The following is a 25,565-nucleotide window of genomic DNA, read 5'->3' as shown; positions in this document are numbered from 1 at the left end:
AAAAAAAAAAAAACAACACCTCAGAAGTTAGTTACCACAGCAGTTGAAGCTCTTCCAGAAGAAACCTGTGGCAAAATGAAATTTACTTTATGGAATATATCAGTTTCTAAAATAATGAATTAAGTCTATGTTTGAGGGTCTGTCTGCTACTAATGTGGTATGTCTTCACTAAAAGGAACAACAAAACCATTATGTTTTATTTCTCCTCAAGATGCAGATACAACTCTAATGTGTAGAGCATTAACATAGGTAATACAACTAGGTAAAGCATCTCCATTGGGTAAATACATACCTCTTTACAAAATGATGGTCTAACTCATCATCACAACCTGAAGCATAGCCTGTGGATGTCTTCTGTCATGATTCTGAACTAATCCAAACCTATTCATCTTATGGGAAGTAGCGTGTTGTATTCAAACATCTGTGTTCTGCCATTTGTGTAGCCCATGGCTCAATGATATTTTTGTCTCCTTATTATGTGTTAACAAGAAGCTTGTTTAATTATGTATTGTTGGCAAATAATTTACATTTTCCCTTTTAAAACGACCACCATCTGTGATTGCACCAGCTTCGAAATAGCTTTAAAATAAGGAATCTGCATCTCTCTTGCCTAAATTGGGTGGTGATTAATATACGCTCCCCAGACTTTCCTTTTTTACACAGTATACAAATTGTAGTATTTCCTAATAGCTTTGGAACTGGTTGCCCAGAGAAGCTGTGGATCCTGGGAAGTGTTCAAAGCCAGGTTGGATGGGACTTTGAGCAACCTGGTCTAGTGGAAGGTGGCCCCGCCCACAGGTGGGAGTGTTGGAACTAGATGACTTTTACGGTCCCTTCCAACCCAAGCCGTTCTGTAATTCCATGATTCTAAGTATTTTGTAGTATTTGTGTCACACATTTCACTAGTTCCTAGTTTTACTACCAATTCTACAGGACTGTGTTTTACACTTGCCTGAGATTAGGAATTCTCAGGAGCGCGACGCTCTTCCCACTTCCTCTCTTTTACTACCCCTTTACCTGGTCCCTGCCAAAGTAAGAGCCACATACCTACAGCTCTTCACACCAGCCAAGAAACCGCTGTCGGTACAACACGGCTTTGAGACAAATCCCCAGCGATGCCTAATTCGGGCTGCTTTCCTCGGACATACTGTCTGACTATTCCCGACTCCCGCTGCAGGCTCGTAAAGCCCAACGTGGCCTCCTCTCGGGTTTGAAGATTAGGTCTTAAGCCTTAAACTCAGGGTACAGCAGGAGTGGAACCGGGCCTCGGCTCTCTCGGCGCCACCCGCCACCCCTACATTTTGCAGGAATAAGGAGGAGGAGAGCTCACCCCTCGGCCCCCGTTTCCGAGGCCGTTTCCCACCGTTGGCCGCGAATCCCGGAGCCCGTCCGGGCCGTTAAAACCCGGCGGGACCGCCCAGCCCTTCCTTGGTCCCGCTCGGGCAGGACGGCGGGGATGCGGTCGGGATCCCCACGCGCGGATGCTCCGTGGGGAACGGGAGCTCTGCTCCAGCCCCTGAGGGGCGGAGCCGCGGCAGAGCGAAGGGAGAGCGAGTGGGAAGGGTGTCACACTCCTAGGAATTTGTTAACCTTAGGCGCGCGTAAGGCGCGGTAGTGTAGAACGGGTAGTAAAACTGGGAAGTATACGTGGCATAAATAGCACGAAGTGCTTAAAACTTAGAATCATGGAATCACAGAATGATTTGGGTTGGAAGGGGCCTTGAAGATCACCTTGTTCCAACCATCCTACCACGGGCAGGGACACCTCCTACTAGACCAGGTTGCCCAGAGCCCCATCCAAACTGGTCTTGGACTCTTCCAGGGATGGGGTATCCACAGCTTCTCCGGGCAACCTGTTCCAGAGGTATCAGGAAACGCTACAATTTCTGTACTGCTTAGAGAAGGAAAGTCTGGGGAGTGCATATTAATCACAGCCTAATTTAGGCAAGAGAGGTGCAGATTCCTTACTTTAAAGCCTTTTTTTTAAAGCCAGCGTAATCACAGACGGCGGTGCTTTTAAAAGCGAAAACGCAGCGGTCCCCCCTTCCCCGCTCCCCTCAGCGAGGGCGCGCGCCGGGCGCCGCGCGCGACCTGACGTCAAGAGCCGGCGGGCGCGCGCGCCCTCCCCTCACGAGCCCTCCCCCGGCCCTGCCCGCGCCGGCCGGGCCGCGCGCGCTGATTGGCCGGCGCCTTCCCGCTTCCTCCGCGCCGCCCGGGAACCCGCCATTTTGAAAACCTTGTTGATTCCGGCAGGGAGGGAAGGAGGGAGCGAGCGGGGGAAGGAGAAGGGAGAGAGTGCCCGGCGGCCGCGGGGCTGCGCCGCGGCGGGGGTGCGTGCGTTGTGTGTGTGTGTGTCGCTGCGCCCGGACCCGCCCCGTCCGCCGGGAATCGCCGCCTCCTGCTGCAGCCGCCGCGTCCGCGCCCGAGGAAGGAGCCGGGAGCCGCGGCGCGATCCGAGGTGGGTCCCGCCGCCATGGCCGTAACGGCGCCCGAGAGCGGTCCCGCCTCGCCGCGCCCGGGCCGAGTCGGGACGGGCTGTGACGAGGAGCAGTGGAGCGCGGCCGCCGGGCTCCCGCCCCGCCCCGGGGACACGCCGTGCCTGCGGAGCGCTGGGCACCGCGGCCGCCTCCCGGCCCGGCCCGGCCCGGCTCGGCCCCCGCCCGGGGTGCCTCCTGGGCGCTGCGCTGTCCTGCGGCGGGAGCGGGCGGAGCGGTCCCAGGCGGGGGAGGTGATGGAGCCTTGGCCGCCGGGAGCTGCCCATAGCCTGTGCTTCTCCCTGGCCTCCAGACTGCAGGGGGTACAGGCGGCGAGTCTCCGTCTGAAAAGCCCCAGGGGAGGGTGAGAGACCCTCTCCCGGCCAAATGTATCCCCGAGTTGAGTCTTCCTACAGGTGCATCCCAGGGCCCTTTTTCCCTGAGCAAGCCGCCCTTACGAACCCAGGGGATAAAAAGCTGAGAAGTCCCTAACTTTCGTATTCGTACCCCGCTGCTCCTGTTGAAAGGGGAGGGACAACCGGCTCATAGTGCTTCCCATGCTTTTACACTCGTGCCTTCAAGTAAAATTCAGAGAGTAATGCTGTGAAAATGACTTATAGGTGTCAAGTGAAATATTGGTAGTAATACCTTGAAAGTTTGGGGTTTCCCCCCCCCCTCCTCAGTGATTTAGCAAAGAGCAGGAAACTACTTTTCTCCTTACTGTTGGTAATAAATATTAACTTGCACGTTCTGTCATTTGCAGCACTGCTGCTCTCTGCCACCTGCTAGTACTGCGTATAAGCAGTTGATTTAAATGCTGTTTATTGAACCTGACCTCTTCCAGATAATATCGGCTTTAATATCAGAAGAAGAAAATGCTTAATTGTGTGATACTTTTTCCACAAGTGCTTACAGCATCATTAGTGTGTTTTGTTCCAGATGTAAACAGTGAAAGTTTTTGAAAGGTGGAATTTTTCTGAAATGAAACATATGGTTATCTTCCTTTACCGGATAGACATTTTCTCTTAGTGTGACAGTGGTACATGCAAAATTAAGATATTTTAAAGTTAACATTTAAGTCACTTCAAATGCTAAAAAAAGACTCTTAAATATATTAAGTATGAAGCACTTGTGGTTTTTTGCTGTAGATCTACAAATTAAAACCAAAAAGCCTTTTCATGCCCTAGGATGCAGCAGCTGTCTGAATTATGAGTGCAGTGTTAATTCTTTTCTGTAATGCTTGCAACTTTCTTTTTTATTTTTTCTGTTCCCATTTCCCATCTAAATATGTAGCCTGTTTAAGTTACTAGGAAACTTGCATGCATAGTTAACCATGATCAGGAATAAGCGCAGGGTGCACTAAAATAGTGGTATCTTAAAACACTGCAGTTTTTAATAGATAACAGTATCAGTTGCTTTGAGTGGGTGTTTCCAAGTGCTTCACAAAGCAGCTTGTCTGTGAAAAAAATTTATAACCTTTGAGAGTGTTCTTAACTGGACTAGTTGCAGAATAAACAGCAACTTCTCCTGAAACGTTTTCCGTATTGTGTGTATGCAGAACATTTTAGTGGTAAGAGAATGTGAACAATCACAGTACATGCATGCTGTTTCTGCTTCACAAGGAGATTATTTTAAAAAGCAAGATTCCTGTCTTTTTCATGTACATTGCTATATTGGTGATGGTTTTCTTGACTGCTTTTTACAGAACCATACACCATGTCTTCTGTTGATTCCTCAAAAGAAGATACAATGTCACCGGAAAAAACAGATGAGAAACAACCTGAAACTGAAAACAAAGCTGAGGAAAGCGATGAAGATGAAGAAGAGGAAGAAGAGGAAGAGGAAGAAGAAAAGGGTACTTGTTTTGCCACTGAATAAATTCTCCTTTATTAAATGCCAAGCTGCTGAATGCAGCCTCCTGTGATTTTGGCTAATTGTACAATTATTGAGGAGATTCCATGGTACACCTGTCTCATGGGTCATAATAGCTTCCCAGTAGACTGTAATAGGAAACACTAGAAACAGTGATGCTGATTTATCTCAAGAAAATTGAAGGATTGCCAGCATCCTGGGTTTCTACACTAGGTTTTTTTTGTTCTGTAAATTTTTCAGTCATTATAGGAGGTAGTATCATTTATCAAATTATTTTTCGCCAGTAACACTCTGAAGTGATCCATGTTCGCAAAAGGGAAACTTGTGAGTGTGCAGTACTTTTGGAAACAATACAGATGCCTTTGCTTAACTACAATTTTCTGGGTACCCAAATGTTGTTATACTGGGGAGGCAGAAATTCCATTAGACCAAAGTTGTCGGTGAAAATTGGGGCAATATGATAAGATGAGCAAAGCAGGTATTGTGTTGTGGTATGTAATTGAAGAGGGAGTCAAGGAGTACAAAACATGATGAAGGAACTACTGTGCAAAAATGTTAATTTCCATTGTGAAGTCTCCAGGCATCTGTTTTGCAAATGAAAGCATTCATGGAAATAGAGCTGCAGTATGGCACAGTGAAAATCAAGTCACTGATGGTCTGGAATTCTTGAAAGGAATCAAGTTTGTCTCTAGGAAAAGGTAGTGGAAAGAAAATAAATTATGCTATCTGGAAAATAATAGAGTAATCGGAATTAGATTTTTAGTAACAATTTTTCTTTTGTACACACAAGTATGTTTTGCTTTGTTTTTGGCAGAAACATACCAGTTCTGATTGTGCTCATACAGGTTTGAAGCTGCTTTCAGATGTTAAAGCCAGGGCAGCCCATCTGTTTAGTGCTAAGGACAACTTGATTTGAGGTCAAGTATTTTAGTATGAAATGTGTAGGTGAAGCTTTAGTTGTTTCTCCTAAAGTAGTATCATTAAAGTAATGATGTGCGATATACACATAAAGCAATCTAAACATATCCATTAGTAAGAAGTACCAGAATTACTGGGAATAGTATTATTGTAGTATTTGTGATACTCATATGGTGCCCTGAAATGGTTCACAGCGTAGGCACGCACAGTCCCACTGTGCTTGTGCTTCTGCCTCTCCCGCTGATATCTGTGGTTCCTCCAGTCCAGCAGTGGGAAAATAACTTGTCTGCAGGCAACCTGGACTCTCCTTTTGCCTGTCTGGTGGTAGTATTCTTATCAGGAGTGCTATATGTGGAGCTGTGCAGTGTCCAAGAAGGAGATTGTGCAAACAGTGTCACTTCTACACCTCAAAAAGGTCGTGAAGGGAGAGAACGATGGATTTCTGAAAATGCTGTATCCTCCATTTGGGTGGATGTGAGGGAATTTTCCTTTTAGGAAATGCCTAGTCTTGTCTTGAAGATACCTTGTGTTGGATACAGGATTGTGGTTAAGAACTGGAGACTTCTTGTTATGCATATGCAGCTCCATAGAATCACGTTGACTTATTAGCCAGGGTCTGAAAGTATCTCAGTACTTGCTTGTATCCTCATCCATTTTTGGTTTGTCATTTCAAAGATTCAGGGTCATGTTGCCTGTACCTACGTCAAATCTGCTCATGCAATGAAAAATACTGTGTTTAAGGAAGCTATCTTTTGCAGAAAAGAGTCTCATCGTTGAAGGAAAAAGGGAAAAGAAGAAGGTCGACCGACTGACCATGCAAGTGTCCTCCTTGCAGAAGGAACCTTTTACAATTACACCAGGTAAGCTTCACCTCTCACGTAAGAATTTTGAGTGTTGGGAATGATAATGAAACTTCTAAAAAGATCAAATTATTAGTCTGTTGTAGATGAGGCCTACCTGGAGAGTCATGATCCATTTTAAAATAATTAGGCTACTATAATTATATGAAAAGCCCCTTTTATTTTGAAGTGTCATTTAAACCGTAAAAGTTACATGATGTTTAAACTTACTTAGAATAGGTAAGTACCTTTAGTACCTCACCAACAACAACAAAAGCAGGAGCAGCTAGAATAGAAAGAAATGCCAAATCCTTGTACCCTGATTTAGGTGCTATCAAGGAAGGTAAAGAGCCTGTCAGGATGCCAGAGTGGTAGGAAGAGGCCTGCTTAATGTTTGACCTGTTATAATGTCTAATTTTATTGTGAAATAACATCTTTACTTCTTTAAAAAAACATATATTTGAAGTTATAAACACATAGGTCAATATGAATGTAATGAATAGCATCGTTGCTTTTAATTGTTTCAGGAAAAGGGCAAAAACTCTGTGAAATTGAAAGGATACAGTTCTTTCTGAGCAAAAAGAAGACAGACGAACTAAGGAACTTGCACAAACTCCTCTACAACAGACCAGGCACTGTAAGAACGTCAATCTTCTGTATCTATTAATTCTCATGTATAGTGAAAATGTTTGTAGTGTAGCTTTTTACATTTGCACGTGTCAATCTACTTTTTAAGTGTTATTTATTACAAACTGAAAAAATTGTTATTGCAGGACCAGTTAAGTAAGCCCATAGTTTTTTTAGCTCCTATAAACTACTTTTCCTATAAAAGTCCTATGGTGCACTGAATTGTAAGTCTGCTTGAATGTAGATTTTTAAAAAATTTAATTTTTTTTAACGGGGAGGGATGGTTTACCTTATGGGGTCAAGTTGGAAATAATTTGTGGTTCACATGCTAAAGGCTTCTGACGTGCAGATGACACTCACAATAGTCCACATAGTTATTCTGCTCAGTGTAGCTCTTTGTTAGTACTTCTAGTTCTTTTGTATTTGAAAACTGTTAGTGAGTTTAATGCATTGCTGCTTATGTAGTCATTTTCTCCCTTTATTTGCACAAAGCAGTAGAAAGTAAAGTTACATTATATATAAAACTCTAATAGTGATTTTTGTTGCATTTATGGAAGAGAATTGAAATATTACTTAAAAACAGATATGGCCTCTTTTGTATTTATGGATGAAAAAGAAAATATAAGAGCAATTCTTTCTTGGAGCCCTTTATGTATTAGTGGTTGTGCCTTAAATTTCAGAGTAAATATGACCCATTTTCCTCCCTAATGGAGGCAAAATTAATACAATGAAATTAAGGCAGATTAAATTTCAATATTTCTATATACTTACTATAATTATTGGAATTTGTTTTTCATATCTTTCGGTATTTGGAGACTTGAACAGCTAGCACAGAACCCAGAAACTGAATAGTACTAGTACAGATGCATGCTAGCTGTCATATCTCAGATCACTGCTCCAAATGTGATGCTTGTTTAAATGGCAAAGAAAGACCTGTTGCCTCAAGTATTCAGAAAAAAAACATGTCAGTATGGTTTCGTTCAAAACTGTATTTAATCAGAATATATTTGGGAACTCAGAGTGCTGTTTAATATTGCGAAGGTCAGATCTTGTCTTGTATGCAAATTCATATATGTGCTTTGGATTGTAATTAACATTTCTAATAAAGCATACCAGTACTGCAAACATACCAAATCTGCAAATTTTCTCGAGGTGCTGGACAAAGCTCTTTGGAAAAGGAGCTCAGATTTGGTAAAATTATAAACTCATGAAGAAACAGCAGGAACAAAATTTGTAGTAGTATTGGAAGCGAGTTCAAATTATTCTTGGTACTGTAAAAAAGACCTCAGAAAATTGAAAGATTGAAAGACGTTATTCTTTAAGGCCTTTTATTTGGTAAAAGGAGATGAAGTGAAAGCAAAGAACTTAAATATGTTTGGAATTCTTGATAGAAGCGATTTTCCCATTATAAAGGCTGTTGCAATGAAAGTTCAGCCCAGTTCAGACAACAGATGTAACAGTAGAAGTTGTAAATTGGGTGATATGTAAATACAAAAACTGGTCCTGCTAAGTAAAAGGTTCAAAAATGGTCCTATGCAAGATTTCAGCAAAGCTAGTAAACAAAAAGAGAATAAAAAAATAAAATTTATGATTTTACAACAGATTACATGATACAAAGCACGCGGCAGGCTTCATATGATTAAGTTTTGCAAAGCTGTAAATAATCATACAGTACATTCTAAACAAGCCTGAAATGGCAGGTGACTTTATCTAGTGAGTTATTAAAAGTAATTAAAAGTACCAAGATCACACAAAGTCAGTCGTTGTAATTTGTCTGTCATGAGATAATTAAAGGCATAGTCCATGTAGGTTATAACAACATAACTTTTTGTCAACAGAAAGCTAAATGCCAGAACAGATTTTTCATGTATGAAAAGTTAACAAATGTAATTAAATAAAATATTTTAAACTGCTTGCAATGGAAAGTAATCTGTGTGTTCTGTTCTAGGTTGCATCCCTAAAGAAGAATGTGGGTCAGTTCAGTGGGTTCCCATTCGAAAAAGGAAGTGACCAATACAAAAAGAAGGAAGAAATGTTAAAAAAGTAATGATCTCTTGATAATTAACATAGCTTGACTAACACTAGACTCTTTTTCTTCCAAAATTTTACTTAAGATTAAATTTAAACTGAGTGTCTCTATGATTTTTTTCCGAGTTCATTTTAATCACACAAACTGGTCTCTTAAGACAGCTTGAAATGTATTAAATTGTGAACATTTAATTTATAATTCTTACATTCTTGGCTTTAGCTATTGCATGCTAACTAGCGTTCTTCTGCCAAGTGAGAGGAAAACATAATTTCTCCAGGGCAAGGGTAATCTTATGACTACCCTTACTAGTCATGGTACAAACTTGCATCATTCTGTGCATCAAAACCTTCTTCTTTCAGAACCAAAGCCATTTTGGCTTATTATATGTTAAGCATATTAGAATTGCTGTAGCAACTAGTCTAAGAAACTTTTCTTTTTTGCTGTCTCCCTTCGTAAGCTGCTTCTCCATTAACAGGAGAAGGTACCACAACTTAATTTTGACTGTATTCAAAGGGTTTAAAATGCCCTTGTTGTAAAATACGAGAGAACTAATAAAATATCTACAATGTAACAAATTTACAAACACATTTACAGTGTTTACAAATTTACAAGTCTACAATTTGTACATTTGATTGTACAATGCTTTCTTTTTTTAATGCCTGTGTGTTGATAGCGGGAAGGCTTCCAGAATTTGGAATCTGCAAATTTTTCTTCCTTATATATGCAGTTTTCCAAGACTAGGGTTTGTCAAATACATGGGAATCTACAAGACAAGCTCTCTCTCCTAATGGGAGTTTTGAGTTTCCCACTGGCTAGATTGGATGATGGATAATTGGATAACTCCCCTTGTCTACAAGCGTACAAAGAATCAGGGTTGAGGTTGCTGTGTGGGTTAGAGTTTTTGGATTTTGTAAGTCAAGACTACTTGCTGTGGAAGTTACTGACTCAAAACTCGTGTGCTCTTGTTTAATCCACACTTGAACTGTGTCTTAATACATAGCTCACTATAATTGCTGTTACCTGCAGATCTACCTTCAAAGCATTAAAATTAAAAAAGATTCTTGTGGAGTAAAAGGGGTGGATATCAGAGTTTCTCTTAATGTTCTGTCTCCATCAGAGATAGCTCTGTAAGTAGGTAAGGAACCAGAGAAAATGAAGGGAGACTCCCTGACCCCTTAAAGTTCCAGTATTGTACACACTGGATTTATTTTCCAGGATTGATTCTTTTTTTTTTTTTTTTCCCCATTATGGTAGATTAGGAGAGATTCTAGGGAAGGTACTTTTTTTTTTTTCACTAAGATTTTATAACTTTGTGTTTTATATCCTACTTTACAAACATACAGATTTGAGAATTTTATTTTGCCTTATGTAACGTGGAGGTGATTCTTTGCTTAACTATAAATAACACTGGAAGTGTAGTTAACAGTGTATATATATTTCCAGGTTGCTGCCACAAACCAGACAGCAGCTTCTAGCAGTCAAATGTTGACTGTTTAGGATGTTATACTGAATCTTTTCTTCTTTTCTCTCTCTTTTTTTTTTTCCCCAGATTTAGAAATGCAATGTTGAAAAGCATCTGTGAAGTTCTTGACTTGGAAAGATCAGGAGTTAACAGTGAGCTCGTAACCAGAATATTAAACTTCTTAATGCATCCAAAATCTTCAGGCAAGGTGAGATGCAGGTTGTTACGCTTGCTTTTATAGCTCTGTGCTGATGGAAAAGTATTTGTCTCTGTTGCTTGTTATTTGCCAGCTACCAGAGGGGATACAATTACTGCTCTGAGTACTGAAGTGGGAATGTCTTCTTGAGAGAGAGTAGCTCTGCTATGCAGGCATCCATAACGGAGTGAGGACTTTATTAGAAACTGTATATTTACATGCAAGTTTACCCACTATACACAGTTAGCACACAGAGTGTGTGGGGTCAGCACATGAAGCTAATTAGGATATCCAGCCCCAAATACCCTAAGTAGCTTCTGCTTTGTGGGTGAATGGAGTAGAATAGACATAGTATGAAAGGACAGGAAAATAAACTGACAGATGTTACCTGTGTATGCTACGTTTGGACATCACAAATGGAATTTTTTTGCAAGGCTAGAAAAACTTGACTTAGCAAGTATATGCTAGTGCACTTGATTCAGCTGCCGAGATTACTAAATTCTGTTGTTAATCTTCTTGGACTTTCAGTTTTTAATCTAAAAGTAATACTTAAATAGTTGCACTGTTGCTTAGAAAATTAAATTTATTCCCAGCAAACACTGGCAGGTGATGTGAATAAGGAGTCTCCGTGCTGCTTTAGGGACACAGGTACTGAGTGACAACAAAATGGTTTGTCATAAGACGTGACAGAATTCCTGCCTTTGAGTCTTCTGAGTTGTCAGCTGATTTGTTACCAGAAGTAAAAACTTGCTTTTATGGGTTGGAAGTGCATAGATAGGTAAAGGTTCCTTCTGGATTGTCCTTTCTTGCTTCCCTTCTCTAAACCCCAGCCTCTGAAGATTTATATGCTTAGGGAAGGGGTGCACTTAGCTTAGGACTGAAATTTCAATTTGCTCAGCTCCATTTCTGTAGTGAATGTCTGTTTACTGCAAAATGTTATGGCTGAAGTGTAGTACATAAAACAGTCCTGGGTTTTGTTAAGAGACCTTTATATTTATTTGCCATTCTTTCATGTGAGCTGAAAGAATTTATGTTTTTGAAATTCGCTTTTTAATTCCTCCTTGGATGACACTCATCTCTTGTCTCTCAGCCGTTGCCGAAGTCCAAAAAAACCCCAAGCAAAGGTGGCAAAAAAGAGCGCAGTAGCTCTGGAACAACAAGAAAAGCAAAGCGCACCAAGTGCCCTGAGATCTTGTCAGATGAATCCAGTAGTGAAGAAGATGAAAAGAAGGAAAAGGATGACTCTTCAGAAGAAAAAGAAAGTGAAGATGAGGTAACGAGGAGTTTTGTTTGGTTTTCAACACAGGGCTTAAAACATCTGTCATTATGTCGTTGTTATCATTTGGTAATTCTTGGAACACTAGAGTTGGGGAGTGAATGATATTTAACTGAATGAATGGTTTGAAAGAAAAGGGAACCCATCTGCAATTTATAAGAGGTTTTCATAATTTCTTAGTGTGTTGAAATTAGAGAATCAGTTAGATAAAGAGCAAGGGTTCTGATTCCTAGGGGTGTATATGCACCTTATGAAATGGTTCGTTATGTGCCATTTTGGGGCAGCTAGGATTTCCAACATGATTGCATTTCTTGTATCATCTTGTGATGACTCTTCTATAATTTCATAAAAATTTCCCATGTCTGTCCTGTCCCATCTGTCACCTCTATCTGTCGGCTCTGTCTGTCTTTTTCCATTTTTGATACCTAGGAATCCAGATTTGATACTTTGAATTTAGTCAGTGTCCCTGACCTACCTGACTGCATTTGGTTTGGATCTTGGTTCTATATTTCTACTGGATTTTATGCCCTAATCTCTTGTCAGGTTCTGTGTCTTTAAATCACAAAGATAAAGTAAGCAACATAGTAAGCAGCGTTAGAAACATCGCTGCAGTCTCTGAAGTGTTCTCATCTCACTGTAGTTTCTGTTTTCTTTGAAGCTTTTTGTGTACTAGGAGAGAAATATCAAGTCATGGAATAGTTTGGGTTGGAAGGGACCTTTTAAAGGTCATCTAGTCCAACCCTCCTTGCAATGAGCAGGGGCATCATCAAGTGGATCAGGTTATTCAGAGCCCCATTGAACCTGACCTGGAATATTACCAGGCATGGGGCATCCCCCACCTCTCTGGGCAACCTGTTCTAGTGTTTCATCATCCTCCATCATAAAAAAATGTTCCTTATATCTAATCTAAACTGTCTCTTCTTCAGTTTAAGCTGTTACCCCTTGTCCTGTTACAAAAGGCCCTTCTAAAAAATCTGCCCCTGTCTTTCTTACAGATCTGCTTTAGGTACTGGAAGGCTAATCAGAAATTAGGTGAACCCCATGCATTCCCTTTCAGCCCTGTGTTTATTCACAGAATTGACACAAAATGGGGAGGACCAGTACAAGTCTGCAGCTGAGTTACTGTCCAAATGCCTGAAGCCTGGGATAAAAGAAATGAAAAGAAGTTACAGGCTCCATTTTAGGCTGCAATTTGACTTAGATTGAACTGTCTTTCTAGCCTTAGTCAGACCCCTGCAACAAGCAGCAATTAGTCAACTGTTGGTGTCCAAGAAAATTCTTTATGTAAGCTATGGAACCTTTGGCTGTAATGTAAGACCACTGTTTACTTGGGTTACATTCTGTCTGTTGCCATGAAGTGTTAAGTAAATAGTCTGAGCTATAGAAAAGAGTAACAAAAATCTTTTGTTGGAAGGCTGTTTATGTAACTTCAACAGTTTGTTTTGCCAGGGGAGTATTTTAATATGTGTTCGTTTTAATGTAAAAAGATAGTTCAAGGAAATTCCATATGCTTCCATTAAATTTAATTCTTAGCGTGCCCTTTTCTTTACCCATAAATGGAAAATAACAGGGTCGAAATACTAAAAGTTGACATATTTCTTCATCTTTTCTGGAGGACCGTGTTTCTGCTGTGAGGAGAGCAGTGTCTGTTTCAGAGGCAGGAGTTGTCTTTTAGAAAATTCTTCAAGAATTCAGTTATTTAAAGAAAAGAAAATCCCAAACCTCCAAACAAAATTCTGACAAACAAAAAGGCCTGACATTAAACCCCGTTGATATAAATGGGTCATCTTTGCTTTCTTTCAGAAAGTAGGGGTTAGATACGTCTGCCAGGCAATAGCTGATTGGACTGAAGTCTTTAGAAGCTGAAGTTTACATGCATGGATTAAAAGCTTAATTATGACAAAAACACTGGTCTGTCAAATTAGTTTGAGTATAGGACACGGTGAAATGGAAAATGTCTGTGTGCAGTGTTAAGATTGCAGCATTTTTAGGGTTATGACAGCTTTTAATATACTACAGGTGGAAGGGTGTAGGCAGGATATGTGTTCTGCTGCATCAGCTCTGTAATAATCTTAGGCATGGAGTGGCTGGAGTAAATTGCCCTCGGAGTGGACAATTTTCCTTCGTGGAAAAGAGGTACAGATAAAAACTATCATTTGAATTTTCTGATTTTCTTCTTCACAGCCCCCTAGAAAAGCATCTAAAAGAGAAAAATCTAAAAAGGTGACTTCCAAAACCAAGAAAGCTGTCAAGGGTGCGAATGTCAAGAAGGCAGACAGCAGCACTACTAAGAAAAATCAAAACAGTTCTAGAAAAGGTAAATGCTCTAAATCTTTCATCATACCTTGTCTTGTAGTTTAACTGTCGTGCTTATTAGAAAGCAAGCTTTTACACCTGATTGTGAAAAGAAAATGGATTTTGGTGAATTGTTGGCTTGCTACTTGATGTCTCTTTCCTTGAAACATTAATTAAAAAAGTTCTTGGTTTGGGTATAGTTCATGTAATTTCTGCTGTGTACATAAAAAAATATAGTTTTTATTTGCTTATCAGCCTAGGTATCCATTCTGCTGGATGACAAAATTCTGTTGGGACCTCTATGGTCGCTTTGTGCAGATCCTGTAGCGTATATCCAACTGTGTGTCTTTGGTTCGGCAGCTTGACGTGTTTTTTTTGTTAACATAGATGTGGTTTCTCCATGCATCCCCTTGCTATTGGCTTTCTCATATCTCACAATATGCATTGAAGTTACACAAACATCTAGTTTCTTAACAGCTCTGTAGAAATTGTAGCAGTGTGGGTGGGGACAGCGGTGTCTTCCTAAGCAGCTTGGCGGAAAAGAACCTGGGCAGGGGCAGATGGTTCTTGCAGGCAGTCAGTTGAGCCCGGTTCAGCAGTGTGCCCTTCTGATAAGGAACACTGGCAGCACTCGGGGTTCCTTGAGCAGGTGTGGAGCCAACAGGCTGAGGGAAGGGACTGTTCCCCTTGTGCAGCACTTTGTGAGCCCATCTTGGCACCACTGTGTCCATCTTTGGGCTCCTGGGGCAAGGCAGGCATGGACACCGTGGAGTGAGCCCAGTGCAGGGTCACCAAGATGGTGAGGGGGCTGGAGCACAGGGTACAGGAGGGAAGGCAGAGAGAGCTGGGCTTGTTCAGCCTGAAGAAGAGATCAATGAAGGGGGAGCATGCTTGGAGGTGCAGAGGGAGTGGACAGGAGGTGACAGGCACAAGCTGCCACCAGGGAAACTGCAGTTATTTGTTAGGGGAAGAAAAACTTCACCTTGAGGGTGGTCACAGACAGAAATGGGGCCTGGAGGAGCTGTGGAATCCCCATTGTTGGAGATATTCAGAACTCAACATGGCAGGGCCCTGAGCAACCAGTTCTGAGTTAGCCCTGTTCCAAGTAAAGGTTTAAACCAGATGACCTCTAGAGGTCTATTCCCACCTTAAATCCCATGAGATAGCAGCCAAGTCTCTGTCACAGTTATACTAGGAGTTATTAATGCAGTGTATATCCATACTGCAGACATACTTCATTGAATGCCAGCATTGGCTTATGTATGATATAGCACAAGCATCAATTCAGATTAATTACCCTTCTTGTCAGGGTATTGAGAAAAGGCTGTTAGACAAAGGATTATGCTAAATTTCTTTCAGAGCTTTGTTTCTCAGCAGAGTAAACTGGTCTGTACTGAACTCAGGGTATTTTCAGTTTGACTGCTGAACTTGGCTGTGTTATGTATACACCTTATTTTGTCATCAGTATATGTATATATATATGCACAGATGCTACCTATGTGTTTTTCATGTAACTTATGCAATAGATTCATAATGTCTTATTTACTACTTCCGCATTTCTATTTTGAGTGTACGCTTGCAGTACAAAAATCAAAATGTTAAGTAGGTCTTTCTGTAAGCTCATTATCCAGTTTGTTTGGTATTTGCTCTGAATTTTGTCCTGTTGGCAGTAGAGAAACTAAGTGGATGTTGGAGCCATTCAGTCTAATTCTTTTTTTTTTGCTGGAAAAGATTGTAGGAGTATCCTGTGACTTAACTTCATAAATGAAGTTATCTTCTTTTGTTCTCATGATGTTTCTAACAGCACATTCAATAACACGGTTATTGAATTACAAAATTGTGTAGTGCACCTCACTGCCGAGGGAAAAAAGAAAACCAAACTCCTTTTTAAGCAAATAAGTACTTTTTTTTTTTTTTAGGACCATAATACAACAATTAGAATTGTTGTAATAAGCTTTTTTGTTTAGTTTGATAGATTAAATTTGTCAATCCCATACTTTTTAGACTACTTGTTGATTTCTAAACTGATAGTTTATCAACAACTATGCAAATTCATAAATAAATGTAGTACTGATAGCATTAGCTTTGTTTTTAAATGGACCATCTGGCAAGATGTCTGTTGTAAGGGAGAACGTCTGCATCAGAAGCTTGTGGAAAGTTCTGATGGCTTCTGTTCTGAAGGAAGAAAACAGACAAATCAAAAACCTTCTATTAAAATTCGAATTGTTCTTCATATTTAGAAAGTGAGTCTGAGGATAGTTCAGATGATGAACCTTTAATTAAAAAACTGAAGAAACCACCCACAGATGAAGAAGTGAAGGAAACTGTCAAGAACTTGTTGGCCAATGCAAACTTGGAGGAGGTCACAATGAAACAAATTTGCAAAGAGGTAAGCAAATATGATTTTTCAGCCTGTCTTTAGGCAGTTTATTGTTTGTGAACTGACTTTCATTGTCATTCCAGATGGAGACTTGTACTCTGCATCATGGTTCAGAAACTAAGCTTTGCATTGATTTACTTAATTGCTAACAGCTACAAAAATGTGAGCTTTAATCTTAAGGTATACAACACTGATACAAACTTTGGAAAGGAAAGAGCCAAAATAATGGAAAGTAGCAGTAATACCTCCAAAACAACTGCCACGTTTCTCAGTGGAAATATTTGAGATGTTAAGACAGTGGAGCAGCTTGCTGCTGTCTGCAGGGGAGGGCTGTGTCCTGCTCTCTGTACATTTCTGCTGCCCACCTTGCTCTCATTCTTCATATGTCCTCTTTGAGTCTGTTCAGCTGCCATCTATCAGCAAAAATTGGATAGTTCTCAGCTGAGTTAGGGAGTTGAATCATTTCAGAAAAAAAATCCATTTTTTTTCAGTGCAGGTAGAAGCCATGTGACCAGAAAAGGGAAAGGTGGGAAAAGTGACCAAAACACAGAAAGTACATTGATAACTTGATATTTTCTGCAGTCAGTTAACTCACGTTTGCTTTTCCTGGTACCAAGAAGTAGTCTTGAGAAAGTTAAACCAGAAATTATGAGAAAATTGCATGTTTCTATTCTATACAAACTTTTTGTCATGTTTATAGTAATTCCAGAAGTCTGAAATTTGGTATAGTGTAATAGAATACCTTGTGCTGGCATCTGATTTTTGTTTTAGTCCTCTTGCGTCCTGTTAACCAAAGAATAGCTGTGGAGTAGCACTCAAATATATTGACTATTCTGTTAGACTCTTGGAAGGATAACAGTTTTACTTATTATCAAATCCCAAGGCTTACTTATTTTTTATGAGTTGTTTAGCTTCCTACACTAATGCAGGGATACCTGACTGCTTAGAGAGCATTTAAAACAAAGCTCAGAGAATTCTTACTGGTGTGACATGGCAAGCTAGGCATTTCATTTCGTTGGTGTGAAAAAGTATAGTACCGGTTTAGTCAGTGACCAAATATAAAACAACACATGTATTTAAATATTTATGTGGTCAAAATAAGGGCAGGAAAAGAAGCCTGTCTCTTTCCATAGCTAACAGAGGGTATTTTGGCTGTTGTAATACTAGAAGTACACATGTCAGTTTTTGCCCTAATTTCATTTAAGCTCCTTCTATTCGTATAATATATAATGCCTTGAATGAAAGTAATTTGAGGTTTGGTTTTTGTTTTTACTTTCTTTTAGGTGTATGAAAAATATCCTAGTTATGATTTATCTGACAGAAAAGACTTCATTAAAAAAACAGTCAAAGAGGTAAATAAAGACTTGATCATTTAGAAAATGTTCTGGGTTGGGTTGGGTTTTTTTTCTTCAGCCAATTAGCAACTGGCATGGCATCTTGTTACACTAATTTTAATAGCCTCCTGTATAATATTGGAAGTTTAGTGTTCTGCTGAAACCTAAACCTTTGATTTTTGGTTTTGGGGTGCTTTTTTTTCCCTTTTGTATCCCTCTTTTAAAAAAAAAAAACAATTGCTTCATATTCTATTTTCTTAGCATGCTCTACTAATCTTATGAATTGTTAGGTAAGCAGAACTAAAATTAAAGTTATCATAATTTGTGATAACTATTTGAAAGCTAGGAGTTTGCTTTAAATTAGAATCTTGGCTGCAAAGTGCACTCTTAACTCATGCACCAACCACATACATTGACACATAATAATGCATGAGGTTGTACAGGCTCTGCAATCCTGTAAGTTAAGGCAAAAGGGAATAAAGACAGAGCTTCTCTCTCCGTCTGTTCTCCTGGTAAGTAGTTATGCTGATACTGCCTTTGAGTTTGCTTTGCTGAAGATTACAGAGGGTTTATTGTCCAATCTGTGGTTGGTAATTTGTAAAAGAAATTTGCTTACTTTTGCTCGCCCCAAAACCAAAAATGGAACTGTAGGAGCGAGGTTCACGTGGAGGAGTTAATAAAGTGACTTTTTCCTGTGGGTTCATTTGCAGATGTTGGTATATGGCTATCTAGAATAGCTGTGTGATGTGCATACATGTGTCACTATCATGAGAGAGCAATTTGTCTGCTCTAGGGATGTTCTTGGGGTTTTTGTGATAGCAAAAGCAGAGTGTGCTTTCTTGATAGTTTGATACAAAAGGAGAGGTTGTATGTAATTGGATTGAGAGAAAGGAGAAAACTAATACTCTTGTCTTTTCAGTTGATCTCATGATCTGATTTGACTGCGGGAGGTGAAGATTCCTGGTTTAATGTTCCCATGGATTTGAAGATCTGATAGGCACCAGCAAAAAGAATGTGTCTTATCCTTGTGGTATTTAGTCAGAGCTAATTCTGCTGATCTAATGTTAAGAGTGTTAATGTAAATTGCTTTGTGTATCTTTTTTTTTTTTTTTTTTAACAGAACTGCATTTGATGCAATTTTTAGTTGAACATAAGTTTCGTGCATGGCAATAAATGTTCCCTTTTTTATAGTTTTGTACATTTTGAATTGCATTGTATAACTAGAATCATTAGAAGCCATTGTAGCTTTTTAGTGTGGATTTTTAGCTTGCAGGAGACTTAAAAATCAAGTAAGATGAAAGCTGCTTATCTACACGTATACATGCAGAGACTGGAATATTGCAGTATGGGTTGCAAAGATATTCTGAATACACATTCATTCTGAAAATAGCAAGAGTTAATCACATGTTAATCTCTTATATTCTGATACATTCTACAGATGCAGAATTATTCTGAATATAGATTACAGTCTTGCATGTGTAGGCACTGAGAGAACTATCAAGGCGTGGTAACTAATTGGCATATAGATGTTATTTTTGTACTTTCAAAAGGCTTTTTGTTGTGTATATAAAGTTATTTTGAGTTTCTTTGTGCAAATCAGTTTTTTAATCTTATTGTCTTTGAATTTATGACATGAAATGTCAGTGTTCAGCAGTGAGGCTGTGATGGAAAGTGGTATGCAGAAGTTTTCATGAAATTAGAGATGAGCCAAGGTTTCACCATGTTTGTCCCATCTTACCTTGTACAGAAACTAAACTGTAATTTTGTACCTGTAGTTTAACTTTGTACAAAGACCACAGACATTGTTTCAATGTCGTGGATGTAATAAATAAAGTCCCTCCAAAGGTGATAGAAACATTTTTAAAGTTCGCTTTGCAAAACATCTTCTATGTTAGCGTCTCGACTTGCTGGCCCAGCATCTCAGAAGTGAGTATCCAAAATGTACAGCTGGGAGGCTTGGAAATCTGCAGTGGGGCTTCCAAATCAGACAGTGCTGATGTAAATATGTGTGGTTAACCTCTCTCCTCTGTATGGGAAGGCTTTTCTGAACCTCAGCCTCAGTGTGGACAATAGTACTTTTAAGCCTGCAGTCTTGAACTTTGGCTGGCAGCTTTTAGGATCAAAGTGAACTCGTTGCATAAATTTTTGTTGTTTGGGTTTTCTCTCCTCTACATCTTGTTGCTAACGTGGGAAGTCCTACACTTAAAATCATGAAACTAATAGTTGTCGAAATGTGGGCTGCCATTAACACCGTGAGCACAGACTCCCTCTGACTAGTATTGCTGGAAAGACAAAGTGTATTTTTCTGAATTTTATTATTGTACAGTTGAGAAATATGGGTTCATAAATGATCTAAATTCTGAAAATGTTCAGCCAGTTAGACTTTTCATCTTCGCAGACTTCTGAATTTCTTTGTGTGTAATCATTTATAATACGGCTGAATGTAACGGGGATTTTTTTGTATTCAATAAATGACTTTCACAAAAATGTAAATCAATTTTGATCTAATATTTGCTTACATGTACAGTAAAAAAAAAAACAAAACCAAACCTATACATAAACAAGGTTGTTTGTTTGTTTATCTCATCTAGAAACTATTGGCTTCTCTGCTTGGAAGGTAATACTGCTGAAATGTATGTCCTTGCACCAGGATAAGAGTTTATATCTTCTGTGAGGTTGATCTTGTTTTGGTTTGGTTTTTTGCTGTTTGGTTTTCCCTGAACTGTCTTAGCAGAATGAACACCTTGTTTCATTTGCAATTAAAACCATCAAAAACTTCCAAGTCACGCTTAAGAGCGGAAAGTTACTTGTGTTAGGTTTTGTTGGATTTTCAGATTGATATTTTACAAATACTTCAACTGCCTTTTGATTTTAATGTAAATATACCAGCCAGTTTTAATTATGCAGGTCAGAAAGTGTTTTTAAGATGAGCAACTCCCAAGTGTAAACTTTTTATAATTAGTGTAAATTCTACTGAAACTTACAAAAGGATAGCGTACTTCTGTTTATTGTATATATGGATTACTTGCCACTTTGGAATTGCACAGATTGAATGGGAATGAACTTGACATCCTTTAAATGCTTTGCTTAAATCTCTTAACAACTCAGTATAGCCCTCAATAGAGAAGTGGTGTAGCTGTTTTCCTGCTAATCCATACCAGTCTGGATGCAGCCGATACAAGATCCCAGTTCTTTCTGCAACTGGGAGAAAGGATTCAGGACAATACTAAAAGGTAAATAAAATGCCCTGCTTATCCTGATTCTATTGGATTAGAAACACAGATGATTAAGGATTTAAATCCTGTACAAAGAGGCTAATAAAAAAAATAGAAATGGGTTAACTGGATAAAAGGTAACTGAATAAAGAGTTATACCTCTTCAGGCATACACCTTGCAGATGCTTAAGGTAATGTCCTGACCTTTCACTCTAAAAAAAATACTCTGAACATCTTGATTTGATTGCTTACAGCATAATTCCTACAATCCAGTGTATTGGTTCCTCTGGTTAAGTCTTTGGTATTCAGTATTTTGGTTGGTGACCTGCAAAACCACATAAGTTAACCTGAATGACTTGCTGATAAAAGCAGCTGTTCTTATGAGTGAGCTTGACCTCTGAGGTAACAGCGTATGGGCCCTGGAGGAGAAGGAAGATGGAGAGAGAAAGATCAGAAATCTTGAGTGAAGAGAGGTTATGTGTCTTTAGGAGTTATGTGGTAACCCATGGTATACTGCTCTGGCATGTCTAACCAAGACGAAATTAGGAAGACACGGTGTTAAAAGCCATCCCATTTTTGTCCAGAAGCTCTGGACTAACAGCCCTCTGGTACCTGAGCAGGCTGCTTATAGGATCTGTGTTCTTTCTGCATTATCCTGTCATAAGGCACATGACTAAACAAGATCTAAGAACTGTCTGAGTTTATATTAGCCACTGCTAAGCTGTACTTAAAACTAACCCTTTTGGAAGGCCAGTGCTTAATACAGACAAATAATACCCCTGGCTGTCAGCATGGGGATTCCAGTAAGGTTTATTAGCTCTGTTGCTGATTCAGAGAGGATGGCTCATGACCACTTGTGCAGATCCAATCTTTCCAAATCAGAAAGTTAGCTATAATCAACTTTATTTGTTTGACCTGAGCTAGATGAAAGCATGGGTGAAAATAGTTGTGGTGGTAGTTTGGGGAGAAGAGCGGAAAAACCTACAAGGCACCAAAATACTGTCTGAAAAACTTGCAGTAAGACGTCTAGTATAATCAGTATTCCAGTTGGCCCTGTTCCAAGCAGCAGCTTTGGTACCAGATGATCTCCAGAGGTTCTGGGGATAAGAGGATGGCAGTTATTATGTAACATGCCCTGCCTTTTCACCTGACCTTGTTCTGGACTGCAGCTAGTATAGATTCACTATTTCACTTCTACCACTGAACTAAGTTTTAGACAGCTGGGCTAAAAGGAAAAAAAATATCCTCTCACACAGTTTTCTTGATGGATTGTCATTCTTTGAGGAGTGTGATGGCATCTTCTGATTTGTACATTATTTTAAAAAGCATCATCAGTATTTTGTTTCTATTTTAAAGATTGTTACTCTTAGAATAAAGTTAGCATTTCTCAAAACCAGTATGAGGCGTAATGAGTTAGCATTTCAAGAACAAAGCACATCTTCAGGATACAAAATTTGAACTGTTCACCAAGTACGACATGGTTAGGTGAAAGCAGTGAATCTTCTCCACAGTAATTCCACTAGTTCAGGCCTACATGTGGGTGAAATAAACTTTCAAAGCAGTAGGAATACTTTTTTTTTTAAGGCCCCTGTAGTCAGACTAAATGAACACCTATCCTCCCATTCAAGAGGAACAATGTAGCATTCAAGTAAGTGTTACCAGAATTTGTCATTATTTCTTCTTTAAACGTTTTGAGTCAGGGGCATTGTGCTTATAGTGATCTGTGCTAGCAGGAACATTTTGGGACCTCAGTCCTACAAAGTGTTCACCCTACACTTATTCAGTGAAAAGCATTAAATGGTTCCCTGGTGATATTTTTAAATTCTGGGCAGTGCTTCTAAATAATTATCACTTCAGCTTAAATTTCCTGTGGCTAAGGCAAATCATCTAATACAAGCTTCTGAGTTGCTTCATAAAACTTTGAGGCAAAAGACACTGAAAACAGTCTTGTCCAAAGAACGGCAGACTTAGAGCCCAGGGAAGGCTGTAAAGCAGCACTTCTGAGGAATTGTCCAGCTGTAGGAATATACTAAAATGAAATTTTAAGTCAGGTTAAAGTGTAACACAAAAGGAGGCTTAGCCTCTCATTATAGGAAAAAAGAAAGAAAGAGAAAAAAAAAACAACAAACAAAAAACAAAACAACCAAAACAGGGACGTCCTGTGAATACTTTCCAGTTTTATTCTGCTGCCATAACGTAGTCACACAGAAGAATTTTAATTGTAACAAATCATGCTCTGCATTCAAATATTTTTTTTTTATAACATTTAAACAAATCTACTCAAAGAAAACATTCCCCAGTTCTTTATTTGAGGGAATAAATTAAACACAAAACACATACATGCTTGAAATAAATTTTAACATAGATATGAAAAAAAAATTTGGGCAACATTAAAGAATGAAGTCTCAGAACCAGCCTGATGTTCTTATATATTTCAAGTGAATGTAAATTAAAATGGAACATACTTATTTTATTTACTCCTCAAAATTAAGTGCAGCACAACACAGTTTAAGTGCCCTGGCACCAAAATAATATACAAATAATTAATAGACTAGGCCATTGATTAAATTTATCATTTGTTATCCATTTTTGTAATGCTGTAAGTGTGCATCATCTAAAGCCAAATCTGACTGTATTTGTTCATGTCCATCTCTCTTCTCTAGGATATAGCATTTATCTCCCTGCAAAGTTGCAGGTAGATTGAAAACCCCAAATACGAATTAACAGGATGCCACTGAGCACGTTCACACAAACTTTGGACTGCAGAAAAGGATGCTGAGCTAAACTTTCCAGACCATTCCTACCCGAAATGGGACGTGTTTATATTTTAATAAGCTGACTGAAGTTTTGAACGAGGTCAGCTGAAGCAGCCACGGAATATAATGTTTTGGGCTTATAGTAATAAGCTTTTTTTCCCACCACCAGAAGCTCCTCTGCTAAGAATTTGTCATATATGGTAAAGTGGGAAAGAAACTTGGAACTCAAAACATACATAGCTCTCAATCTTTCCAAGTTATGCCATAAGGTGGCCCGTGATACATGAAATTAGCAAAGTGCAAATGACTACCAAAAGAAAAATTTGATGTCTGATTATCTTTTATCATCAGAGAGCTTTGTCTTGCTTCTTGTAGCCTTTATATTACTATTTAATACTTGGAAATGCTTTAAAACACTACATACTAGCATTTATGTAGAGCAAAATTATGAAAAAATTCACTCTCCCTATTAAATCATATAACCCAGCTTTAAGAAGCAGAACAGAATATATATCTGAAAAACATCTGGTTATAGAAACATCTTCACCTTGGAAATTAAGGATTAAATAAAGGGTTTTTAACAATATCACAGCTACTCTAAAACCAAAACATTAGGTATTTGAAAAGAAGGATTGCATTTATTCAGTAGGACCCTGGTGGTGGTCAAAGCCAGGCTGGGTAAGGCCTTGAGCAACCTGGTCATGTCAGAAGTGTCCCTGCCCACGGCAGGGTGGGTTGGGACTGCATGATCTTTAAGGTCCATTCCAACACCTTTAACATTCTATGATTTTTCTTAAGGTTGCCTGTTTTTTTTTTTTTCCAAGGATAAAGCTTTATGGAAATAAGCACTGGAACTCAAAAAAAAAAAAAAAAAAAAAAAAAAAAAAAAAAAAAAAAAAAAAAAAAAAAAAAAAAAAAAAAAAAAAAAAAAAAAAAAAAAGCCAACAAAAACACCAAAAAAACCCCCACCAAATTGCTATGTCATTCCTAAATGAAGAGAATAAAAAAAGACAAAAGCCTGCACAGGAGAACTGTATAAGTGCTTACGTTCATTTTAGAAAGCATGAGGGTCTGTATAACAGTGAAGTTATAGGGAAGGTGTGAGGGAAGAGATCGAAAAGTAGATTTTAATTTTTTTTTCATTAGTAACATTTTAGTGGAGCAGTATTACAACAGAGATTCTGATTGTGTCTGTCTTGTTTCTGTTAAAAAATATTTTCTGCCCTGTCTCATGGAAAAGCTACTAGATAGATGTTTAGCCTTTACTGAATTACTCCCTCATTTTTTAAAATAATATTCTAATAAGAAAAAAAAACTTCAAGTCAAAGTGCAAGCCACCATCTTTCAGCCCTTCATAAAAGTGTTAATATTTTTCCCCATTCATCTTCACTTATTTTTTAATATAAAAGCTGAATGAGATTAGTCCTTCACCCCCCACTGTACACTCAAATCAATAGATAATTCCTCTACTCAGCCCAAATGAATTTGGAAGTTTGTTTTCAAAATAATCAGAGAAATATAGTATTTTTAAGCTGTCCTGTTTCTACATGACCAGAAACAATGAGCAAATCTAAAATACTAGCCTATTATTGTAACAAGAATTCCTCTGAATAAGTAGCAGAGAATATTTCAAAGTTTTTAGAAGTAATGTAAAAATTAATTTTTCAAGTTTTATTTAGCTACAATAACCTTTCTATGATTGCACTGTAAACTGTTCCAGCTCATTTATTAAAGGAACAAACTTCATATTCCAAAGCTCACTTAGTGAAGCTAAGAATATGAAAAAATATTATAGAAAAGTTTATTGATTGCAAGTGGGAAAACTGATCGTTGAATTCCTTCCTACAATAATTATAACATTTTTCTAGGCTATTCAGGCTCTTGGAAGCCTG

The 25,565-nt window shown here is 38.9% G+C and overlaps 2 protein-coding genes across 4 annotated transcripts in view; one reads left to right on the top strand and one right to left on the bottom strand.

Moving 5' to 3' along the window:
• The window catches only part of LOC114059465 (E3 ubiquitin-protein ligase RNF144B-like), an 88,094-nt gene extending 86,709 nt beyond the window's left edge, over window positions 1-1,385 (bottom strand). For all 3 annotated transcript variants that reach the window (XM_027887938.1, XM_027887936.1, XM_027887941.1), the window contains exon 1: window positions 1,048-1,385. The gene's annotated coding sequence lies outside the window, so the exon portion shown is untranslated. The remainder of the gene's footprint in view (window positions 1-1,047) is intronic.
• Window positions 1,386-2,335: 950 nt separating this feature from the next.
• DEK (DEK proto-oncogene) lies at window positions 2,336-20,195 on the top strand. The gene is made up of 11 exons (XM_027887933.1): window positions 2,336-2,458; window positions 4,180-4,329; window positions 6,023-6,124; window positions 6,631-6,740; window positions 8,679-8,773; window positions 10,309-10,429; window positions 11,508-11,690; window positions 13,878-14,010; window positions 16,229-16,377; window positions 17,652-17,720; window positions 18,622-20,195. Exons 2-11 carry the CDS (start codon window positions 4,191-4,193, stop codon window positions 18,631-18,633), a joined length of 1,113 nt encoding a protein of 370 aa, XP_027743734.1. The 5' UTR covers window positions 2,336-2,458; window positions 4,180-4,190; the 3' UTR covers window positions 18,634-20,195.
• Window positions 20,196-25,565: the final 5,370 nt, after the last annotated feature.

This window comes from Empidonax traillii, unplaced genomic scaffold, assembly GCF_003031625.1.
Source record: "Empidonax traillii isolate 1590-97213 ecotype Southwest subspecies unplaced genomic scaffold, ASM303162v1 scaffold225:size1387458, whole genome shotgun sequence".
Classification (NCBI taxonomy): Eukaryota; Metazoa; Chordata; class Aves; order Passeriformes; family Tyrannidae; genus Empidonax; species Empidonax traillii.
This window is presented reverse-complemented; position numbering and strand designations above follow the sequence as displayed.